At 41.3% G+C, this 16,883-nt stretch overlaps 2 protein-coding genes and 2 non-coding genes across 4 annotated transcripts; 2 read left to right on the top strand and 2 right to left on the bottom strand.

Moving 5' to 3' along the window:
- Positions 1 to 56: 56 nt before the first annotated feature.
- Positions 57 to 5,862, bottom strand: LOC125201124 (P-loop containing nucleoside triphosphate hydrolases superfamily protein). Its single transcript, XM_048099062.2, has 14 exons — positions 5,601 to 5,862; positions 4,895 to 5,031; positions 4,065 to 4,280; positions 3,745 to 3,875; positions 3,437 to 3,590; positions 3,028 to 3,287; positions 2,292 to 2,416; positions 1,736 to 1,779; positions 1,434 to 1,565; positions 1,290 to 1,367; positions 855 to 937; positions 642 to 764; positions 468 to 528; positions 57 to 382 (listed from the first exon to the last, which is right to left on the bottom strand). Exons 1-14 carry the CDS (start codon positions 5,725 to 5,727, stop codon positions 218 to 220), a joined length of 1,836 nt encoding a protein of 611 aa, XP_047955019.2. The 5' UTR covers positions 5,728 to 5,862; the 3' UTR covers positions 57 to 217.
- A 1,150-nt stretch (positions 5,863 to 7,012) lies between these two features.
- Positions 7,013 to 7,172, top strand: LOC148931689 (U1 spliceosomal RNA). The gene has a single exon (XR_016136064.1). It is a non-coding gene; the product is annotated as a U1 spliceosomal RNA (small nuclear RNA).
- An 860-nt stretch (positions 7,173 to 8,032) lies between these two features.
- On the top strand, positions 8,033 to 8,193 carry LOC148931690 (U1 spliceosomal RNA). The gene has a single exon (XR_016136069.1). It is a non-coding gene; the product is annotated as a U1 spliceosomal RNA (small nuclear RNA).
- A 6,177-nt stretch (positions 8,194 to 14,370) lies between these two features.
- On the bottom strand, positions 14,371 to 15,506 carry LOC125187897 (serine/arginine repetitive matrix-like protein). Its single transcript, XM_048084927.2, has one exon. It carries the CDS (start codon positions 15,417 to 15,419, stop codon positions 14,529 to 14,531), a length of 891 nt encoding a protein of 296 aa, XP_047940884.1. The 5' UTR covers positions 15,420 to 15,506; the 3' UTR covers positions 14,371 to 14,528.
- Positions 15,507 to 16,883: the final 1,377 nt, after the last annotated feature.

A 16,883-nucleotide genomic window follows, 5' to 3' on the forward strand; every position in this document is an offset into this window, starting at 1 on the left:
TTGATGCCCTTCGACTTTTTCGGCTTAAAGCTACTGCTACTATGAAGAAATTCCACTGGAAAATGCAGATGCTTTCACTGCCTACTGTTATTATCACAATATATATGTATACAGATTCCCAAAAGGAGTAGGAGATGACTGATGCTCTATTTGCATGTATAGGGACAAATTTAATAAATATGGAAAATTGTCATCTGTGCTACATAGCCTAAGAGCTTCACATAAAGTCGAACTGAGGCTTTTTGGAAAGAGGGCTAGGATTTCCAATTTGATTAGTGACAGAGCGAATAGCAGTTCGTCGTTTTTCAGCACTTTCAATATATTCTCTAATAGGAGGAAGTGAGCTTTGTTCTTCGTTTTTCTGTACTTGTCCCCGGATAATCTATAATCAAACAAACTCATTACTTGTTGTGGAGAGAGAGAGAGAGAAGAAGAAGAAGAAGAAGTTTATCAGTTTCATGGTATACCTTGGATGCCCATTGCCTCTCAGCTTGTTGGCATACATCTCTTATGTCACGACCAGACATTCTGCATACACATACCAATCAATTAAGGACAATACTACAAAAGCACTAAAAATGAGAAACAAATTTACACAAATAATGTCATCATTAGTAGAATTATGGTTCTGTCATGCTTACTCTTCGGTAGCTCTGGCAAGTTCAGCAATTTCAGAGTGTGTCAAGTGCTTAGCATACTGAGTCACAATAGCTTCACGAGTCTGCTGATCCGGTATGGCAAAAGTGATCATGGAATCAAATCGACTGAAAGTGATCATAGGAGTGAATATAAGTCCCTGAATAATCAAAAAGTAGCTGCTGCCCCACGTTGAAATGAACAAGCAATTCTTTTACCTGAGCAAAGCCGGATCAAGGTCTTGTTTTCTATTGGTTGCGGCAATAACCACAACTTTCTTTTCCTGCTCAAATCCATCAATCTGCAAATGTATTTCATAGTGTCTTGAAAAACTGTCCATTTGCTTTTAATATTCAACCCATAAAAATTCTATCCCCCCACCAAAAAGACAAATAGAATAAAAGATACAAAAAAGAAAATAACACTGAAAATAAGTTATTTATATGCAGAGAAGAACCAACAGCAACAGCCAGAAAGACACAAATTTGTATTTGCAGTTCCTATGGCACCCAGTCATCCATCGCTCCCTGGGCTTAAGTTTATGCATTAATTAGCCAAAACTGGTTTCTGAGAAATCAAATATCAAACACTATTCTGGAAGTTAACACTTTTAAACTTCTTTCCTGACTGAGACATCAGATAAACCAGCTTACCTGTCGCAACAATACGGACAACAGCCTACGTGTGGCCTCGTGTATGTCACTATCACGGGTAGTAGCAAGTGAATCAACCTGCAATAGAGTTCCATCAAATCAATGATTGATTTGCCATCTAAAACAAGGCACAACCTTCATTACCTCATCAAGGAAAATGATAGCGCCTTCTTGGAGTTCATTAGCCAGTGAAAACACTTTCCCCAACAATCGCTCACTTTCACCATAATATTTAGACATTACAATTTCCAATGGGACGTATAACAATGGAACTTTCTGCCAAGGTAGAAAAAGCACTTAAAAATACAAAATATCACACAAGTGTAGCAAATAGAATTAGAAATATTACCTAATGAAACAAAAGTAAAAATAACATAATAATTCAAAATGAACTACGAAAAGCTAGTATGTTGACAGTAAGCTTCAAGATGCAGAAAATAATATACCGCTTGATTAGCAATTACACGAGCGCAAGATGTTTTCCCTGTACCTGTAATCAAGGAAAATCAGTAAGCATTGACTAGAATTTCTGGTGATTCGTCAAACTAATTTAATCACAGCCATACTAATTTTTCTACTCAAACGACAAAATACCTAAAGTTAGGGGTAAACCATAACAACAAAGAGTGATGAAAATTTCTTGAACATATGTTTGGCTCAAACGATATTGATAAGTGAAAAAGAAAACTTACTCCTACTCCCAACTGAAGAGTGTTACAATTTACAAACTTAATAATTAATATAAGAAGAAAATCAAGTTAGCTAGATGCACTGAATATTTGAATATCCCAGCGAGATTCAATCTAGATATTCAACTGGCTTACGAGTTCATTTAGTTTGATGCTATGCTCAAATTCATTCTCCGTTTTTCACGAGAAGTATCTTAAATAAGATGTGTTCTCAGGAAATAATGATGTGATGCATTGAGTACGTAAGAAAAACAGTTTTCGCTGTAATTCCTACTATATACAGTACATATATACTATATATATCATTCTTGACCTGGTGGGCCTTCAAAAAGCACTGCACGTGGTCTGTTGGTCTCGAACTTAGACCGAGTACCACGGGCAATGTCATCATACACTTCTGGACTCTTTAGAGCCAGTAATATAGTATCTTCTATTTCCCTGCCAGATTGAAAAAAAAAAGTTTAAACAAAAAAAGACCTTTATGTCATATCACCAAGAAAATCAAATAAGATATAAATGAGAGACTCCCATGAACGAATGCATTCTGATGATAATAGAGTCTGGAGAAGATATGGATCGTCTTCTTTGTGAGTGCAAAATCAGTAAAATATTAATTATTTTTTCATGCAAATTGGTGAAAGAAAGAAGTAAAATTTCATGCAAATTGGTGAAAGAAAGAAGAGAAGTAAAAAAGACCATAATGTCTTTTCATAAAAGGACTTTAGGATATAAAGAATTCAAGTACAAGCATGCATCTTCCAGGATGTCCAAATTACATTTTTACTCTCTTCCTTTCATTAAAGAATTTTCCTTTGCTGAAGTAACTGACGCAATAAGATGTGCAAACATCTTAAACATGTTAAAGGAAAACCTTCTCTAAAAGAAATGTACACACCAAAACCAACTCCAAAAGAATTACGCAAACAAAAAATTTAACTGGAAAAGTTTTATTTTCAAGTGACTAGAAATCTGTTAGAGTTTAGAAATCCAACTTTATCAAGAAATCAATTAAAGCACCAAAATGAATATTGCTATGGTCCATTCAATACCTTTTTTGATTATCATAGCCAGCAATGTTATCCCAAGATATATCTGCATTTGGGTCTTCCAGGTTGGGAGATTTAAGTCCATAAATTTTGACTCCCATTCCCTCTAGATTAGAGATTGTTTTGTCTACTGCTGGAACCTGTGCAGCACCTCCCTTTGGCCCTAATCCGAAGCTTCTTGGCTGTCCTGCTAGCTGTAGGACGGATGCCAAAGCATCAAGTTCCTCAGAAGTAAAACTACCCTGTTTCATGAGCTCAATTTCCTGCACATAGGCAACCACTCCGTTACCAAAACCTCAGTGCCAACAGACGTGTGACACATAACATAATTGGAAGAAAAACATTGAGGCCACACAACAGATTGACAGCTTCAAATGGATAACGAGTTTGTAGTACAGTTATAAGAACTGACAGCTTTATCAGAGCTAATGAGTGGACGAAATATGACAATGCATAAATCTTCATTGTCCGTAGACTCTACACTTTTTCCATTTGCATCACCTCGATCTCCACTTGCTCCTTTTGGAGCTGTTGGACGACTGAGCGCTAGTTGCCAGGCAACACCACTGATCAAAGGGTTCAAAATATTATCAGCATATACTAAAGTCATAGGAATTGAAAAAACAGTTTCAACAATAAATAGAACCGTTTGATTCAGGTGTTTAGTTTCAGATAGGAAAGAAGGTTGAAGTGAAATTAGAAGCCGTGCAACACACTAACCTGTCCCAAGCACGCAGTATCATATCTGATCCAACAGAATTATCCTCGGCCTTGACCCCAAGACGTGAAACAAAGTTTGCAATGAGGAAAGGGATTTCAGCTGACGGGGGAACTTGGAACTTGATTGACACCTGCCAATAAACATGATATTAGGGCAGGGAATTAATTCACAGTTCAAAGAAAGAAATCAACATCATTCAGGAAAAGGTGGACGACCACAGAGAAACAAACATTTATTGATATTCCACCACAATATACACAGCAGAAGACAAGAGCAGAATGGACACAGGGAATCTCCGATATTTTAAAAAACCACCAACCTTTGGTCCCTTAACAGAAACAGTAAAATTAGGACAAGAACCAGCTCGTCCTCCTTTGTTCTTGAGTAATTCTACAAGTCGAGCTTTGTCTTTCTTTGCAATTTCATCCAGGTTTTGCTGCCTTGCAGCAGGAGAAGATTCCAGTGATGGGGGAACTTTAGCATATTCAGGCAAAGGTGAGCTACTTTTAGGCAATGGCGAACTTTTAGCATCTTCCTGCAGTTGCCATATGATTGACAGAATCAATGAAAGTATACGGTATCACTGAACAAAGAGAAACCTTAAGAGTATGTATCATTGGTTTTCAGCGACTTTTCTTTGTTTTCTATGTGTGGGGGAGGGGGGTAAATGAGTCAAACTAAGCTTAAAGAGACAGCTAAAATAAGGCTCACCAACTAAAGTGAGAGGTTGGTAAGATGAAGAAAGAAGGGGATTGGAACCCAACTCAACTAAATGATTCGATGATTTTGAGCCTATACAGCATGGAATAAATTGATAATGGGGGGATATGCAAATAACAAAAAATTAGGGGGAAAATTCTCATGGCTAGTTGTGGAAAGATAGGGACATCCAAAAATCCCAATGAATACAAGGATATTATCATTAAGGACTAATAATGATTTTAAATTACTGCTATCAATGGCAAAGGAGACCGCAGGAAGAGGGAAATGCCTTAGTTTGACGTCATGATATCATGGAGCCAACTTCAACTGAACAGATGGGTCTCAATAAGAAGGACAACTTAAATGTAATCTCTTTGCACTTCCTATTTAGTGTAGAAGTAGATGTAACCACGAGCTTTTTTTTTGTTTGATCAAAAACATACTAACCTCATCACCATCTGCTAAGGCTACATCCAACATTCCAAATCCAAGTAATCCAGCTAAAGCACTGTGAACAAAAAAATTTGGCAGCCTTTCTGGTTTCCAACCATCTGGTCCATATGATTTTTGCTGCTCAAAACTCCCTAATTGTACAAAAAATGTAAAAACAGCTCAATTTCACATTGAGTGTAGAAAGAAAGCGATATGATGAAAACACATCAAAAGTAAATCCAGCAGTAAAATCATCATCAAATTACATGACAAATAAACTAACACCTTCCACAGAAGAAGAATGCATACAAATAAAAATGGATTGAGCAATTGAACTGCAAAATTGATGCAATGTCGGTGTAATGCTTCAACTAAAATGATGTTGTGAATCTCATATGAAGAATTAATCTGCTATACAATAATACAAACAAGTGTTTACTACTCGGAGCAGAACCTAACATGAATGTACAGAAAACTCAACTTGATATCAATTCAAAACAAACAACCATTGCGGCGATTGATTCACGTCGTTTACATAGCAAAACAAACACACACAAAAGAAACAGTAATTCTCCACTCAACCGAATCTTCAACCATTGATCAATAAAATTTCAGAGGAATTTCTCGTAGTTAATGGTGCCAATTAAGAAACGAACAAAAAGAGAAAATAAGCACAGAGATGATAACAGGAAAAAGTAAATGGAAAGAGTGGAGAGCGTACGATTGCAGAGAGGTGAGAGTGGGAGAGGAGGAATTGACGAGAGGGAAGGGCGAGGGTTTAGGGTTTTAGCAGAGGCGATGGAGCGGCGTGAGGTGAGTGCCCGAGCGAGACGCCAAACTGTGGCCATGGCGGTGGATCCGCCGCTCCTTAGCTGGTGGAGGACGGCGGGGTTTCGTGGCGCGCAAGAATCAGCGGAGGCAGCGTTGTATAAACTACTACACTTTAAATCGTTACCCAATTCCAAATTCGATTCTCACGAATTTAAGTTTGATTTTGCAGAAATTGCCAGCGTTTTCTATTTTCGTACTAGTCACATTATAGCTTGCATTTCCACTTTTTTTAGTGATAATAGCAAACCATTAATTTAGATGAAATCTGATATTTTCACATAAACTATAATTTTCGATGAAATATAATATTTTCACATAAATATTACAAACTTTAGAATATGTGCAATATTTCCTTGTAGTATGTTTATGCCAATCAAAAATATTTCATCTTAACATCTAAATGCCACGTCACCCGCCATTATTTCTCCTCCACCTTATCACCTCTTCTCCTCCACCTTATTACATTATACGCGGGAGCAGTGGCGGATCCAGAAATTTATATTCGGGGGTACGAGTAGTCGAATAGGAGTATTTGAATAGGAATAGGGGTACATTTTATTATAAAATTAAAATTTTCTATATATATACTCCCTCCGTCGGCGAATAGGAGTCCCGTTTTTCCATTTTAGTCCGTCCGCGAATAAGAGTCTCGGTTCACTAATACCATAAATGGTAATAGGGTCCCAACTTCCACTAACTCGTTCCACTCACATATCATTTAAAACTAACATATACAAGTGGGACCCCTATTCCACTAATTTTCTTCCATCCACTTTTCTTAACCTTTCTTAAAATCCGCGTCATTTAAAAATGAAACTCTTAATCGTGGACGGAGACAGTACATAATAGAGTTAAATAAAAAAAAATTGGGGGGTCATTCGAACCCCCTGGTTACCACCTCCCTCTGGCAGTGCACAGGAGAATATTCTATTGTCGTGATATACCAAGGTAATCCAATTTGGTATGTTATATCAGTACATTTTTGACATAATTATGGAAACATATTTAATTTTTTAAAAATTTATTGATAATCACGTATACACACAATGTTTATAAAAAACATTTGTCTTTTGCAAAGAGAAAAAGATGAGAATGCTTCTATCTTCTAAATACTCTAAACTCATAGATATGGAGGAGAAATATGTTTCAAGAGTTGTAGAGGAGAAAATGAGTCCTAGTGTGCAGAATACCTAAATTAACAAAAGAAATTTGTGACGTTGAGTAGTATCCCACATCGGGGAGAGAGAAGAAGAAAGGAGAGAAAGAGGGGATATAAAACAGAGGGGACTGGGACTGGTGAACATACTTACCTGGACGGGGTCGATGGGAGATCCATAAGGCCCATGGCCTAGGTTGGCGACCTCCATTGCACTACGGAGGGGCGCCCGCCTAAGGTCGGCCCAAGTGGTCGAGCCTACGTCATAATTTGTGCTAGAGGGGGCCTGCGTTCGCGCGGCCCCTATCCATTTAGTTCAATCTTCTTATTCTTATTCCTCTTGAGGTCTCTTCCTACGATGGAAATCAGTCCATATTATTTTTTTACTGACTATTTAGGATGCAGGCATGAACATTTATTCTTAACACTACTCACAATTGACAAGTTGAAATGGTTAAAAATCTAGCAATTGCAATCAATCATCAAGGTAACTGATGGCTGAAGCAATTATGAGTAAGTGGTGTTGGTGTGCAATCTTTACAGATCACTGATCTTGTGTTTGGGTGGATGGCCAACTTGATCATGGAAGAGCTATAATTTGTGAATGCTCAGAAGGTCCCACTATCAAAAACTCCTCGGATTATCCCCGCCACCTCAAGACAAGATGGTTGGGAAATATGTTTCGTAAAGCTCAATGAACTTGCTCCTGTAAAACTGTAATCTTGCATGCTTGGAAAGAGATCTACCTACATGTATAGATGAAGTGGCTCATCTTGTTGTCATTTAGTTTCAAATTGGATTATTTTTTAGAATCATGTTTCGTTGTTGCTGGTGCTGATACAAATGAGTCACAATTTGATTTTTTAGAAGATTCAGAAAGACAAAAAACAGACCCTTGGAAGGCTGGATGAATAAGTTGTGTGATGGCTCAGAAACAGATTCAAAGATCAAATCTTTAGTTGTTTCTCATCACTCTTCTCTATTTAGAGTCGTACATATGGAGGAAAATGAGAAACAGGTTTCAAGAGCTGTAGGGAGGAGAGATTGGGTGCAAGTGTAGGCTACAGAATTTAATTTGCGAAAGGAAGTTGCCCCACATCGGTGAGAGGGAAGAAGAAAGAAGAGAAAGTGAGGATATAAAATAGAGGCGATTAGGACTGAGAAACATACTTACCTGGACGGGGTGGATGGGTGATCCACAAGGCCCATGGCCTAGGTTGGCGACCTTCATTGCACTTGGAAGGGGCGCCCGCCTAAGGTCGGCCCAAGCGGTCGAGCCTACGTCATAATTTGTGCCAGAGGGGGCCTGCGTTCGCGCGGCCCCTGCCCACCAAAGTTCAACCTTTTCGTTTGGAAAAGGGCTAGAAAGCCCATTTGTTACTGACATTCCAACTATCTAGTCTTTAGCCCATTTTCCTCCTAGGCCTATATTTTTGTGTTGCATTAGGCTGCATTCAGTGTAAACATTGTCGAAGACGATCACTTATAATTCAATGTGTTATTTATAAGAATATTCAAAATTCATACCTCAAAAAAAGTGGTCAAGTGTTTCATATATTATCCATTCGTAAAAGGACAAAACCCCACGAGCCTAAAATTAAAATCATTTTCTGTGAAATAGTAAAATCTCAAAATCTGTTCAAGCGGACGATTGGTTTTTTAGGTTCAAACAAATTTGTTCTGAGTTGAACCAGTAAATGGATTCGATTTTTAAACACCAATTGTGAGAATGTCAGATCCTAAAATGCCAAACCTGGTTTAATTGGGCTTACAGGAATTTAAATATTTTTTTAAAAAATGGACGATAAAGTGCAATGTTAGTTAGTAATATATTTTTCTCTTTGTTGTATCGCACTCCCTCTGTCCCAAGATAAGTGACTTGTATTCCTTTTTGGGGTGTCCCACTATAAGTGCCTATTTTCATTTTTAGCAAAAAGTCATCTCTCTTACCTTATTCTTCACCTACTTTATTCTCTCTTCTCACCTCTACTTTTCCCTCTCTCCACTTTAACTTATTTAAATACCATTTCTTAAATCCCGTGTCCAAAAAAAGTAGGTCACTTATCTTGGACTCAACCCATTTCCTCGTTTGTCAAAAATTAACTCATTTATATCCTCTCTTATCTCTTCAATCTTATTCTTTTTCCTTTTTTATTCTTTCTCATCTCTTTCACTTTATTCCTTCTTTGTTTTATTATCTTCAGATGTAATTCACAATACTTTTTCCTTATTTTTGTGTCAAGTGAAACATGTCTCTTATTATCTTCAGATGTAATTCACAATACTTTTTCCTTATTTTTGTGTCAAGTGAAACAAGTCTCTTATGATGGAACAAAAATATTTTAAAACAATAATGTCAATATTTATTAGAGTAGAGAGAGACAGCCAAGCAATGAAATTAATCGAGCCCTCGACCCCGTCTAGACGGTCTCTTGTGGCAGCCACGCAGTAGTGAGTCCGCTTGCGCGTGTATCGCAAATGAGGTAGTCGAGCCCTCGACCCCGTCTAGACGGTTTCTTGTGGCAGCCACGCAGTAGTGAGTCCGCTTACGCGTGTATCGCAAATGAGGGCCTTAATTTGCTTGTTCATTCAACATTTGCAAAAATCTACCCCTTTAAATGACATTCAAAGTTAATTCATATTCACTTGCAAGATCTTGCTTGTGTGTATCTTGATATAAACAAAACATTTTAAGAGCATCCGCAGCGGTGGGCTGTTTGTCCGTGCCGCTGAGCACGAGCTCGTCCGTGCCTCTGCGAGCTGTCCGTCTGTGCCAGCGGCACGACGCTGCTCTTAGCTAAGAGCACGTCCGTGCCGCTGAGCAGCCCTACGTGGCGTCTTCTTATTGGCCAATGGCATAGCTGTTGGCTGATTCGAATTTTCTTTTCTTTTTTTTTTTTCAAAATTCATAAATAATTCAAAATAATACCAAAAAATTAAAAAAATATATATTTTTGGGTTCCCAAAAAATAGAGCCGTTTGTGGACGTTTTTTTTTGGATTTTTGTGATTTTTTTTATTTTTTTTTATCTCAAAATCATCTATAAATATACACATTCATCATCCACTTTTCATATCAAATTATCTCTTATTCATACTTTTTCATACTAAATCATCTACATCTTCCTCTCACCCAAACTCTCTCTAAAAAATTCAAAAATGGATTTCACCAATCTCATTGCGGAAGCGGAGCGCGAAGAACAAGAATATTATGAACAATATCGTGCCGCCTATGAAGCCTATGTCGCCGCCAATACCCCTGCCCCTCGTCCTCAACCAACTAGAGCAAAACGTCACTACATCCCTCGTGATCGAGAGGGAGCCCATGAAAGGCTCGTTGCCGACTATTTTTCCGACCAGTCGCGTTATCCAGAAGATTACTTTCGGCGCCGTTTTCGCATGTCAAAACGGTTGTTTATGCGTATTGTCAACACATTGTCCACTCGCGTTGAATACTTTCAAGAAGGTGCAGACGCAACCGGTCGGCAAAGTCTCACGGCGTTGCAAAAGTGTACTTGTGCCATCCGACAACTTGCTACTGGGCAAACGGCTGACCTCTTCGACGAGTATTTGCATGTCGGTGAGTCAACTGGAATCCTATGCCTCAAGAGTTTTTGCGACGGCGTTCGTGCTGCTTTCGGCGAGGAATTCCTTCGGGCACCCACCACCGACGATTGCCAATGGTTGCTTCATCTTTACGAAACAATCCACGGTTTTCCCGGTATGCTAGGCAGCATTGACTATATGCATTGGAAGTGGATGATTTCCCTGACTGCTTGGAAGGGGCAACACTTAAGCGGCCACAAAGGTGGCGGTCCAACGCTTATCCTTGAAGCGGTCGCCGACTACCGCCTATGGATTTGGCATGCATATTTCGGTTTTGTCGGATCCAACAACGACTTGAACGTGTTATATTCTTCACCACTCTTCGATGATGTTTTGAATGGTGTAGCACCGGCGATCGACTTCACCGTCAACGGAAATACATACCACATGGGTTACTATCTTGCCGATGGTATCTACCCAAAGTGGTCGACTTTCGTGAAGTCGTTCAACAATCCACAAGAGCAAAGACGGATTCTTTTTGCGCAGCGTCAAGAGTCTGCTCGGAAAGACGTCGAAAGAGCTTTTGGTGTCCTTCAAGGCCGATTCAACATTGTGAAGTCCCCTTCTCGGCTTTGGTACGTTAAGAATATCGCCGACATTATGTACACGTGTATTATCTTGCACAACATGATTATAGCTGACGAAGGACCGATGACGGCTAACTTTTACAACGAGGATGAAGCCGGAAGCTCAACCGCGAGGTCTCCCCCACGCCGAGGTGTGCATACGACGGTGAACTAGAGGATCGAAAGAAGACACACAATGTACGATACAAGAGCCCACACTGAGCTACAAAAATATCTAATCAATAACATTTGGGCGAAATTCGGCAACGAGTAGTGCGTCTTTTTAATTTTATTGATTTTAATTGTGTAATTTTTAATTTTTAGGATTTTAATTGTGTAATTTTTAATTTTTAGAATTTTAATTATGTAATTTTTAATTATTTTGTAATTTGTAATAGTATTTCGGGTATTTTTAATGCATTTTAATATTGTGGAAATGTTTTTATTTAAATTGAATAATAGAATGGTGGGACCCTTGAGCTTGTCCTTAGCTAAGAGCACGGATGTGGATTTTGTGCTCTTAGCTAAGGACAAGGAGTAAAAATGGGTCCGGGCCCACTTCCGTGCTCTTAGCTAAGAGCATGGATGGGGATGCTCTAAATGTGTATCTTGAGCATTCACAATGGGGAGGGGAGAGAGAGCACACTCCAATACTCCATTGCAACAGGGGGTGCGGCAAAGATGTGTTTGGAATAACCCAAAATCTGAACATATAGAGTCAAGATTGTAAATTTCTAACCAGATTATTGCACGTCCGATAAACTTGAATCAAATGGACTAGTATAATTGACGTCCTTAATTAAAATCACCAAACGACCCTTTTAATAGATACCACATTAAAGAATATAATAGCTTCAAATTAACTTTTTTTTAAAGAATAGTTAAGTACATAGAAAACTTAGAGCATCCGCAATGGTTAATAGGCCAGCCATAGGCCAGCCATTCTCTCCTCTGCCACGTCAGCAACACTAAAAAAACCACCTGTCACGTCAGATTTAGGCTAGCCATAGGCCAACCATAGGACAGCCGCAATAAAAACAATTCAAAATATACTACATTTACGGAATTAAAATTGCGATATACAGAATTAAATTTACGACACATATACGGGAAAAATAATCCATTCCATTAAAAAAAAAGTACAAAGATTTAAAAAAAAAAGTACATGATTTTTTTTTAAAAAAAAAAAGGGCTTCAACACCCGAGCCCCGCCACTCTCTACTCCTCATCGCCGTCGCCGTCGCCCTCCTCGTGGCCGTCGCCGCCGCCGCTGCCGCCACCCGTGGTATCTGAGCCCACGTCGGAACCCCCCAGCCTCCTCGTCGCGATATCTAAATCAGCACGCATGCTTTCGAGCATCTCGAAAAGAATCCTCTTCTCCGTGGGGTCAGTGGCGTTCTTCCACTCTCGGAAGACCTGTAACATCTGAGCCCGCGTTTGGTTACGCGAATGGAGAGTGTACGCGAGTGGGGCGGCTGGGAGGGCGGAGGACTGGACCTCGCGGGGCGGTAGGGGGGATCTGCCCCTCGCAGCCCGCTGCGCCCGCTTCTGTCCAACCGGGCGGGGGCGACCAGTAAATGAAGGAGGGGATGGAAACTCCTCAGCATCCGGGGGGAGGTCGTGGGATCCGCCGCTGCTGCCGCTGTAGTCGCCGCTATAGTTAAGTCGCTGCTTCTTCGGCCACCCAGCGTCGCACCCCGCCCGGAACTTCTCCGAGTCCTTCAGCAACAAGAAGCACTCCCAGAAGGTGAACTCCTTATACTTCCCCTCCAAGGGGAACTGACTCGCGGCTATCCTCCGGGCGTCGTCCTCAGTCTGCCCACTTTTGAGCTGACGGAGGGCGTTGGCGTACAAATTCGCAAAACGGCCCACTGAGGCCCTGGTGCGTTCCCACCCCTTCCGGACCTCCTCGTTGCTGAAGTCCTTCCCGTGCGGGCAGTGCCTCTTATAGGCAGCACTGATCTTCGCCCACATGTTGACGACCCGCTGGTTGTTCGCAACCAGTGGATCGTCGCACACCTCCAACCACCCCTTGGCCACCGCGGCGTACTCATCCTCCGTCCACTTCCTCCGGCCGGTGGCAGTGGGCTGCGATGACTCGCCGACCGCCTTGCCCTTCCCCTTCCCCCTCGTCTTCTTCCTCGGCGCGGCCGGCGTCGCTCGAACGGGAGTATCATCGTCCCCGAGATCGATCCCCATATCATGCAATGACAGAAGGTCATCGCCAGAGAACTGCGTCTCTACCGGGGTCGACGTGTGAGACGAAGCCGTCAAAAAATCAAGCGAGGGCCAATATACCGCGTCCCCTCCCGGTGACCCCTGCAAACCCCCCCCCCCCCGGCATCCCGGGATACATGCCGTGCAGCATCCCCCCCGGCATCCCCCCCTGCCACATCATCCCCATCATCTGCTGCAACATCATCTGCTGCTGCATCTGGGGCATACCCCCCCACCCGGGCGCTGACTGCCCGCCGCTCCCCTGCCCGCCGCCCGGCATCCCCCACGGCATACCCACCGGCATACCCCCCTGTTTCCCCCCCATCGCCCCCCCCGGCGCACCAGCCATCATCCCCATCATCTGATTCTAAGGGATGTTAAATCCCGGGCCCATCTGCCCCCATCCAGATCCCACGGGTACTGTGGGAGTCTGAGAGCCGCTCGTCGCCGGACTGGACTCGTTGTTGTGATCCATCACTCGATGATGCTCTTGAACAGAAAGTTAGAGAGAGAGAAAACTCGTTAAAACAAGTGGTGCAAATGAAAATGAAACGAAAATCGCGTTTATATATGATTTAAAAAAAAAAAAAAAACGAAAATCGGCGCTGGCCGATCGGGCCTCTGCAATGGCGGCTAGCCGATCGGCCAGCGGATCGGCTAGCGACGAGCGATCGGCCAGCCCACGCCGATGCGCTCGCCGATTTCGCGCTGGCCGATTGCAATGGTTCGGCTAGCGCGACGAATCGGCTAGCCGGTCACTAGCCGACCATTGCGGATGCTCTTAATCGCTTCAATTGTATTTTTGATAAACAATATAGGAAGTTTAGAAGTCTCTACACGACTTAGCTCACCTCATCAAAAGTGTGGACCATTTACTCCTAAAAAAGCCTTCTCTGAACCATAAGATCCTAAAGAGATTCTTTTGATTTTTGTAATTCCAATATCATTAATTTACCAAAAAGAAAATCTCCAACAACCAAATTGTGAATTTTGAAGATCAAATGTAGAATATTTCATTTAATTTTCACGAGTTCAGTTTTGCCGGAATGGTAGAATTAAAGACCCTTTTTTTCCAAGAACAGATGATTCAAACATTCAAGAAAAAGGAAATAAAACTGAGGAAATCACGCAATTTCTATATAATTAATTAATTTACAATAAATATTTATAACTGAGAGTGGAGAAAATTTTCCTAGTGCAGAAAGGGCAAAAGATTCCCACTAAGATTCAAAAACAGCAAAGCTAAATAGCTATCTGCAGTAGTTTTGAAGCATTCAATACACTTTCTTGGTAAAAATGCTTCTAATATTAAACAAATTACTTCCACTGCCACGTGTCCCTTCACCGCCGGCGACTGCACCACCGCCTCCGCCGACGGTTATCTCATCACTTTTACAGCTGAAATGCTGCCGGTAGCCCATACACACGGGGACGTTCAAACTCAGAACCCTAGCTTTCGCGCCGCCGGCGATCGGAACTCTCCGCCGATTTTCAATTCCCTCCGATCTCTTCTTCTCGCCGCCGCGGCGGACCTGCCAGACAGGGCTGCTCCTTCCTAGATGGACTCCGCCTCTCCCGGGGCTGGTAGGAGGCTTCCTCGACTTCGATTCGCCTCTCGAGTTGCTCCGGGAGCACGGCGCGCTGCTCACCTTCCGAATCGCCGCCGCGCGGGGGCGATTGCCGCCGTTGCCGGCAGATCTGCTCCTGGAGAACGGCCATATGTTGATGTTGAGCTCCGCCGCGCTCGCGCCGCCGCCTCCATTCTTCTTCTCTCTCCTCCGATTCTCCTTCTCCTTCACGCTCTGCGCCTCTTCGCCGCTCTTCTTCTCGCTCTTCCTGAAAATATCTCTCCACCGCTTTGACGAAGTCAACGCGGAGGAATTCGCCGTCAATTCAGCCGCGGAGGATTCGGATTCCGGTTCCGGCTCCGGATCTCGATCCGCGTCGGCCTCGCGCGGCGGAGCGAGGTTGAGATTGTGGAGGGGGAGGAGGACGCCGCCGGAGAAGAGCTCGTCGGCCGAGAGGAGATTCGGAGGCGGGAGAGAGGGGTTTCTGACCATCCAAAACTCGAATTCAGGCGATGAATTGGCATCGCCGCAGCTTCTTCTTCCGCTTCCGCTGCGGGAAGGCGGTAGGATTCGAGGCGGAGGGTGAGGATCCTCCATTTCTTCAAGGTGTGCCTGTGTGTGTGTGGGTTGGCTTTGTGTTTGTGAAAAGGACTAAAAAGGAATAAATAAAGGTGAGGATGGAATTATCGATTTATAGGAAAGGCGACTATTTATTGAAGAGCGTTGATGGCAGTAATTTTGGTGCAATTCTGTATTATCTGTCGCCCATTAATTTCGCCATTAAACCATATCTTTCTCTCTTTATTATACAAGCTAGTATTATTTGAAAATCATCTAATATAGTATTCAAATAGGCATTAAAAAGGTTTAAAGTTAGGTACCTTTTCCATTTTATTAATTTAATGGTCGTTTGATATTATACTCTTTCCTTGTTGTTCCTAAAAATTGTTTAAAATTTTGGAAATGTCATGAATTTTTATTATAAATATATAGATTAATTTTGTGAAAAGAATGAAAACGACAAAAGAGACAAATTTTTTAGAGACGGGAGGTGTATTATTTTCGTCCAAACGAATAGTTATGTTTTTCTGTTCAGATCATTCAAAAAAAACTAGTCATTGCACATATAGTATATTTTTGGTAACTTTTTTTTTGTTTGAGGTACTCTAAATCACTTTTTCCGACTATCTCGTATTTTGATGCTTAATTATTTCAAGTAAATTATAAAAATATCAATTTTTGAAAAAAAAAGTTAACAATGTTGATTTGAGCTAAGGCTCGGTGGCACTCCATAACGCAACGACGTCCAGAGCCAACTGCAAATAGTCCCGATGTCATATCTGTGGAGGGGCATGTGGCCCGGTGCCCCTTCCCCTCCCTCGTAAAACACATGACCGCAAATCAGTTCCACCCAAATTTGAAGCCCGATGCTCTAAAGTTATTAGTTGTGGACGAATGGAATATTACAATTCAATTCCAAATTTTCAATGATTTGCAGTTAACTCAAAATTTATTTACCTTCCAAATACAGAGAATAAAAAAAAATCAAATGGTGTTAATGTTGGCTTGTCTGTGACGGTTGGAGAGGGAACCTTTTTACTCGGACTTTTTAATTTTACCTCTTTGAATAAAGAATGTCAGCATCTCAAATAAATTGTGTGTGATCTCATGATAAAAGTCAATTTGCAGCTACCCTTAAATTAATTATCATAGAATCTCTATGAGGTCATGATATTGTCGAAGTCAACTATATAAGATAATTATTTCTCTTGAAATTGGTGATGGAGGAGTCGATGATTATTTGGTTGAAAAATTTAAGCAAATGATACATTTTCAATAATGAAATTATTAGTAGCCAAATTCCTTGTATTAAGGAATAGTACTGTAATGTCATGATTCATGAGAAGAATTCTTAAAATAATTTGATGAATGGAATTATGTAGTTGAGAAAATATGTGAGTGATGTCAATTCATTAATTTGATGGTGTAAATATGTAATGCATCGGAAAATATATTGAACAAAATGATAGTGGTGTCTATTTTTTGAATTGTAGGTCAAAT

This window comes from Salvia hispanica, chromosome 2, assembly GCF_029641045.1.
Source record: "Salvia hispanica isolate PSC_SH4W2 chromosome 2, Shi_PSC_v1, whole genome shotgun sequence".
Lineage (NCBI taxonomy): Eukaryota > Viridiplantae > Streptophyta > Magnoliopsida > Lamiales > Lamiaceae > Salvia > Salvia hispanica.